General features: G+C 41.3%; 1 protein-coding gene across 2 annotated transcripts; it reads left to right on the plus strand.

The window, feature by feature from the left end:
* Positions 1–1,228: 1,228 nt before the first annotated feature.
* Positions 1,229–6,288, plus strand: LOC113114419 (serine/threonine-protein kinase 32B-like). 2 transcript variants are annotated; one of them, XM_026281356.1, is made up of 9 exons: positions 1,478–1,633; positions 2,188–2,339; positions 2,730–2,903; positions 3,885–3,922; positions 4,055–4,144; positions 4,837–4,940; positions 5,343–5,459; positions 5,864–5,989; positions 6,069–6,288. In XM_026281356.1, the coding sequence occupies exons 1-9, from the start codon at positions 1,502–1,504 to the stop codon at positions 6,282–6,284; spliced, it is 1,149 nt and encodes a 382-aa protein (XP_026137141.1). In that variant the 5' UTR covers positions 1,478–1,501; the 3' UTR covers positions 6,285–6,288. The 2 variants fall into 2 exon arrangements, with proteins under 2 accessions (XP_026137140.1, XP_026137141.1); XM_026281355.1 differs by lacking the exons at positions 4,837–4,940; positions 5,343–5,459; positions 5,864–5,989; positions 6,069–6,288 and adding an exon at positions 1,229–1,450 and having other exon boundaries at positions 1,578–1,633; positions 4,055–4,258.
* The last annotated feature ends 15 nt before the right edge of the window (positions 6,289–6,303 follow it).

A 6,303-nucleotide genomic window follows, 5' to 3' on the forward strand; every position in this document is an offset into this window, starting at 1 on the left:
CATTTAAAATGGACTGTGGCAGAGTGGAAAACTGTTCTGTGGTCAGACGAATCAAAATACAAAAAATCAAAGTTCTTTTTGGAAAATTGGGACGCCATGTCATCCGGACTAAAGAGGACAAGGACAACCCAAGTTGTTATCAGCGCTCAGTTCAGAAGCTGCATCTCTGATGGTGTGGGGTTGCATGAGTGTGTGTGGCATGGGCAGCTTACACATCTGGAAAGATGAACACCATCAATGCTGAAAGATATATCTAGTTCTAGAACAACATATGCTCCCATCCAGACGTCGTCTCTTTCAGGGAAGACCTTGCATTTTCCATCATGACAATGCCAGACCACATACTGTATCAATTACAACATCATGACTGTGTAGAAGAAGGATCCGGGCACTGAAATAGCCAGCCTGCAGTCCAGATCTTTCACCCATAGAAAACATTTGGTGCATCATAAAGAGGAAGATGTGACAAAGAAGACCAAAGACAGTTGAGCAACTAGAAGCCTGTATTAGACAAGAATGGGACAACATTCCTATTCCTAAACTTGAGACACTTGTCTCCTCAGTCCCCAGACGTTTGCAGACTGCTATAAAAAGAAGAGCGGATGCACACAGTGGTAAACATGGCCTTGTCCCAACTTTGTTGGGATGTGTTGATTCCATGAAAATTAAAATCAACTTATTTTTCCCTTAAAATTATACATTTTCTCAGTTTAAACATTTGATATGTCTTCTATGTTGCATTCTGAATAAAATATTGAAATTTGAAACTTCCACATCATTGCGTTCTGTTTTTATTCACAATTTGTACAGTGTCCCAACTTTATTGGAATCGGGTTTGTACATGTATGTATTAAAAGAATACAAAAATGAATACAAGTCTCTCTCTCGCCCCCCCCCCTCTCTCGCTCCCCCCCCTCTCTCCATTCCTCTCACTCCCCCTCCCCCTCTCTCCCCCTCTCTCCCCCTCCCCCTCTCTCCCCCCCCTCTCTCGCTCCCCCTCCCCCTCTCCCCCCCCCCCTCCTCTCCCTCCCCCTCCCCCTCTCTCCCCCTCTCTCCCCCTCCCCCCCCCCCTCTCTCTGGTGGACTGAGGGTGTGTCGGTGAAGACGGGTCAGTATTTCATCTTGATGATGAAGGATGAAGGATGCACGGCTGTGATGAAGGTCTTCTGATGCTGATGATGGGCGGGAATCAGTCGCACGGAGCACCGCTGCTGTGTGAGGATGAGGAGGGTGAGGAAGAACGTGTCAGTTTGTGAAGTGTCAGAAAGTGTCTCTGTTTGATGTTTATGCTGTTTGTCTCTGAGAGAATGAAGTTCTGCTCTAGATGAGTTCAGATCAAACCCTGTCATCTCCTGCATTCCCAGCATTCCCGGCTTTCCTCGGACTCTGAGGGTTTAGATGTGTGTAAGAAGAGATGAGAATGATCAGAATCATCATGATTGGTTAACTGGTAACTAGCCCTGGTCAATGCTAAAGATAATGCATTGATCATTCTTAAACAATGAACCATGAAGTATATTTGCTGAACAAACATCAGTTGGTCACAGAAATGTGTGTGTGTCTTTTTTCTATTTTAGTTTCCTTTGACCACTTTCAGATTCTCAGAGCCATTGGGAAGGGAAGCTTTGGAAAAGTAAGATTCTCACAAGTGTGTGTGTGTGTGTGTGTGTGTGTGTGTGTGGGCATGTTTTTGTATCATATCAGGACATATCAGGAAAGAGTGTGTGTGTGTGTGTGTGTGTGTGTGAGAGCGTGAGTGTGTGTGTGTGTGTGAGAGCGTGAGTGTGTGTGTGTGTGTGTGAGAGCGTGAGTGTGTGTGTGTGTGTGTGTGTGTGTGAGCGTGAGTGTGTGTGTGTGTGTGTGTGAAGTGAGGGATGAATGAGTGAACTGAGCTCTGTCTCTTTCTGATGGAGTTGTTTCTGCTGGAGGCTGTAATGCATTAGCGCTCTTTTCTCTTTCTGTGTCTGGAAAGCTGAAGGCTGGTGTATTATTTTGAGATATTTTTAGTGGAAGAAAAAGAAGCTAATGTCAGTCTCTCTCATTTCTGCATGTTTGAATTCATTTCTGCCAACAAATAGAAGCCTCCAGTGTTTGTGTGTCACGCATGTTAGATGAGTTCAGTGATGAATGACTGACAGAAGCCCGTCTCTGGAAGCTATGATTAATCAAACTAACGATGGTCTGCAGGTGTGTATTGTGCAGAAGAGAGACTCCAGGAAGATGTATGCCATGAAATACATGAACAAACAGAAATGCATTGAAAGAGATGAAGTCAGAAACGTCCTCCGAGAGCTGCAGGTCATGCAACAACTCCAACATCCGTTCCTCATCAACCTGTGGTGAGCCACACACCTGTCCTCTCCACCACCTTCACCTGATCACACTGAGAAGAGCGTTTCACACAACACTCTCAAACGCTTTGGAATTGTTACTGTAGAAACGTTTCAACTATACCAACTAGTTAAATGTTAGCTTGTATGGTGCATATGTGTTAAAAAATTAAATGGGTTATCATCACAATTATGCTTTTTGCAATTTAAAAAGTTTGAATTACTATATAATTTCCAGTGAAAAAACAATAATCTGTGTGATAAAGTCACAAACAGATTCAATATACAGCACTAGCACTAGTTTAAAGCTGACTTGAAACAATCTTTACTGTATAAAGCGTTAAAGAAATAAGAAATCAAACATCAGCAGGGTTGAGCCGGACTCGCTCCTGTCTGCAGGTTTTCATTTCAGGACGAGGAGGATCTGTTCATGGTGGTGGATCTGCTGTTGGGAGGTGATTTACGCTTCCATCTGCAGAAGAAGGTTGGCTTTAACGAGCAAACAGTCAAGCTGTACATCTGTGAGCTTGTGTTAGCGCTCGACTATCTGCAGCGCTCGCACATCATCCACCGGTGAGAAACACTCACACACATTAGAGATGCATCTTCTTCGCCGATTCTGAAGTCTGACCTGCTGATTCCACTTTCTTTCTGAAAACTATAATTGACATCATATACAAACAAAATCTATACTTTTTTAAATGCAATTTAAAAAAAGGGTTATATAAAATATAAAATGATAAAAAAAAATGACATCATAAAAAAACTTATTAAACATTACAATACCCCCAATCTGAACAAAGTTAAAGTCTTAACTGTCAAAATAAAGTGCTCCGTGACTAGAAAAGAGAAATAACTATTAACTGAAAAGGAGTTGCTGTGTGTAACAGAACAGATATCTTTGTCTTTTTTCCACTGACCTTATTAAATGTCATTTTTTCACATCAAAGTCTTACATTGTTTCAATTATTTCATTGAGAATAATAAGAAACTGTAGATCTGTTACCATTCAAATGAACTCAGTATTAAAAAGAAGCCACATCTGAAGTGGCTTAGATGTATTTAGAGACTGTTTAGAGAAGCTCAGGTGCCATAAATGCATTTACACTGCAAAATGTAGAATGCATGAAGAATTGTATAAGATTCATGTTTTTAATATTTTTTAAACAAACAAATAAAAAATGTTGGGAAAAAATGCAATGAATGAAAACGAAACCAAACCAGTAGGTGTTTGTTTGAATGAGTCATTGATTCAACAGATTCGTTCAAATGGCTGATTCATTCAGAAATGAGGCAAGTGACTGCTGTCTTTATGAATGTGTTACTGAATCATTGACTTCAAAAACATGGATTCCTTCAGTAACTAAACGCTTGTTGCTCTGAGACAAAACAGTTCTGCCGTGGCTTTGATTGGAACCATTTTCATTGTGAAATTGAGCAAGACAGTTAATATTGTGTCAAAAATGTAAGTCAGATAAGTCAAAATAACATGATTGATCAGGAAACATCACTACTGTGTGTGTGTGTGTGTGTGTGTGTGTGTTCTGTCTCCAGTGATATAAAGCCAGACAACATTCTCTTGGATGAACATGGTGAGTTCATCTGTCTACACTAGTAAATGCTGAGAAAATAATGATGAGGGACCACAGTAGCTCAGATAATGAGCCACACATCTTTTTTTTTTTTTTGAAGAGCAGTTGTCTCTGTGTGTGTGTGTGTTTTAGGTCATGTCCACATCACAGACTTCAATGTGGCCACGATTCTGCAGGGCTCAGAAACAGTCTCCTCAATGGCAGGAACCAAACCCTACATGGGTGAGTTTGACCGAATGAGATCAGAAACACTTGTCAACAACCTGATATGCTGCATCACACTGATTAAATGATTAATAGCAAAACTAGTAATATTTCAGAGAGATAATTCACCAAAAGATTACAAATCATTTACCGATCCTCATATTGTCCTTCATATTGAGTTTCTTCACAAAAATAGAAGGCTAGAAAAAAATGCTAACCAAACAGTTTCTGGTCACCAGAGTATATATGGCTATGCTTTAATGGCTACCAGTGACATTCTTCAAAATATCTCCTTTTGTGTTAAACAGAAGAAAGAAACTCATGCAGGTTTTTAGCGAGTGAACTGATCCATCAAAATAACCCAATGAAGTAAATATTTCTTTCAAAACTTTCTATTATTTAGAGTTTATTCATTTCATGAACCTGAGCTAATGTGAACTCACATGGACGTGAACAAATGTATTTTGATTAACATCAACAAAGATTAATAAATATGGTAATAAATTTATTGCTTATTGTTAGTTAATTCATATGGAACATTACTGTAAAATGCAATTCTGAATATAAATACATACACAATTTGTGTAAATAAAAATTCAGTAAAAAAAAAGCAGCAGTTTGACGAATCCAACAGAATCAGCTGATGTGTGAGGATCCCAATCTAACCATCAATTCATTATGATTGAGTTAAGTGTGTGTGTGTGAAACAGCACCAGAGGTGTTTGTCTCGTTCGTGGACGGAGGTGTGGGATATTTGTTCGCTGTGGACTGGTGGGCTCTCGGCATCACTGCATATGAGCTCCTGCACGGATCGGTGTGCTTATCAACTCAAACCAGAGCTACAAACACATAATCCAGAGCAAATTGCACCATTACTATTATTATTATTATTATTATTATTATTATTATTATTACAGCAACTCTGGTTTCTGTCTGGCATCTTTCTGGTATCTTTCTGGTGTCTCTCTGGCGTCTCTCTGGCGTCTCTCTGATGTCTGATGTCTGTCTGGTTTCTGTCTGGCATCTCTCTGGCATCTTTCTGGTGTCTGTCTGGCGTCTGTCTGGTGTCTCTCTGGTGTTGGTCTGGTTTCTGTCTGGCGTCTCTCTGGTGTCTCTCTGGCATCTGTCTGGCGTCTGTCTGGCGTCTCTCTGGTGTCTCTCTGGCATCTGTCTGGCGTCTGTCTGGCGTCTCTCTGGCATTTGTCTGGTATTTCAGCGTCCATTTGAGATCCGCTCCTGTACAGCAGCGGCTGAGGTCCTCTGCATCATCCACAGTCAGCAGCTGCACTTCTCTTGCATCTGGAGCCCAGGAATGAAGCATCTGATCCGCAGTGTGAGTTTCTGCATCAGAACTTGAGTGCTGAAATGTTCACTCATGTTCATGAAAACACAAGAACACTGTTGTGCATTCTGGAGCTCTGGGTACATAAATAACACAAGAGAATAGAGAAATATCAGAGGGAATCAGTAGAATCATTAGTGCTTTTTTATTATTCCTCATCTTTAATGGATTGTAGCTTTGACATGTTCCATTTTTTTACATAAAGAACACATGTGCCTCTATGCAGATTGAATGATTATGGGGAATTAATCAAATAAAGTTTATAAGCTTACTTCATCCTGAAATCTTGCATGCCATTAACATTTCAAGATTGTTTCTTCCTGGCAATTTACTTTTCCCACAACCTTTCTTGAGGAAAGAATAAATCAATATATAAATGCATTTATTGAGTGCAGCTCCTAACCAGAGACCCCTCAAGTCGCCCGTCGAGTCTGTCTGAGGTCCAGGCGTCTCCGTATCTGGCAGATGTGGATTGGGATGCCGTGCTGCAGAAATCCGTCCCACCTGGATTCGTTCCAAACGTAAGTGGTCTTTAGCCTGGCTTCCCTCACTGAGAAACATCACGAGTCACGAGCTGCTGGATCTCTCTGTCTGTCACAGAAGCGCCGTCTGAACGGTGACCCCACATTTGAGCTTGAGGAGATGATTCTGGAGTCCCGTCCACTGCACAAGAAGAAGAAACGCCTGGCCAAGAGCAGAAACCAACCCTCCAACCCGCTGGTGCGTTCATCACACACACACACACACACACACACACATTCACTCACAGCCACAAAAACCACCAAACTACAGCAGCCAGCGAGGTACAAACCCTGATTCACTGATTTTCTAGCTC

This window comes from Carassius auratus, chromosome 14 (genome assembly GCF_003368295.1).
Source record: "Carassius auratus strain Wakin chromosome 14, ASM336829v1, whole genome shotgun sequence".
Lineage (NCBI taxonomy): Eukaryota > Metazoa > Chordata > Actinopteri > Cypriniformes > Cyprinidae > Carassius > Carassius auratus.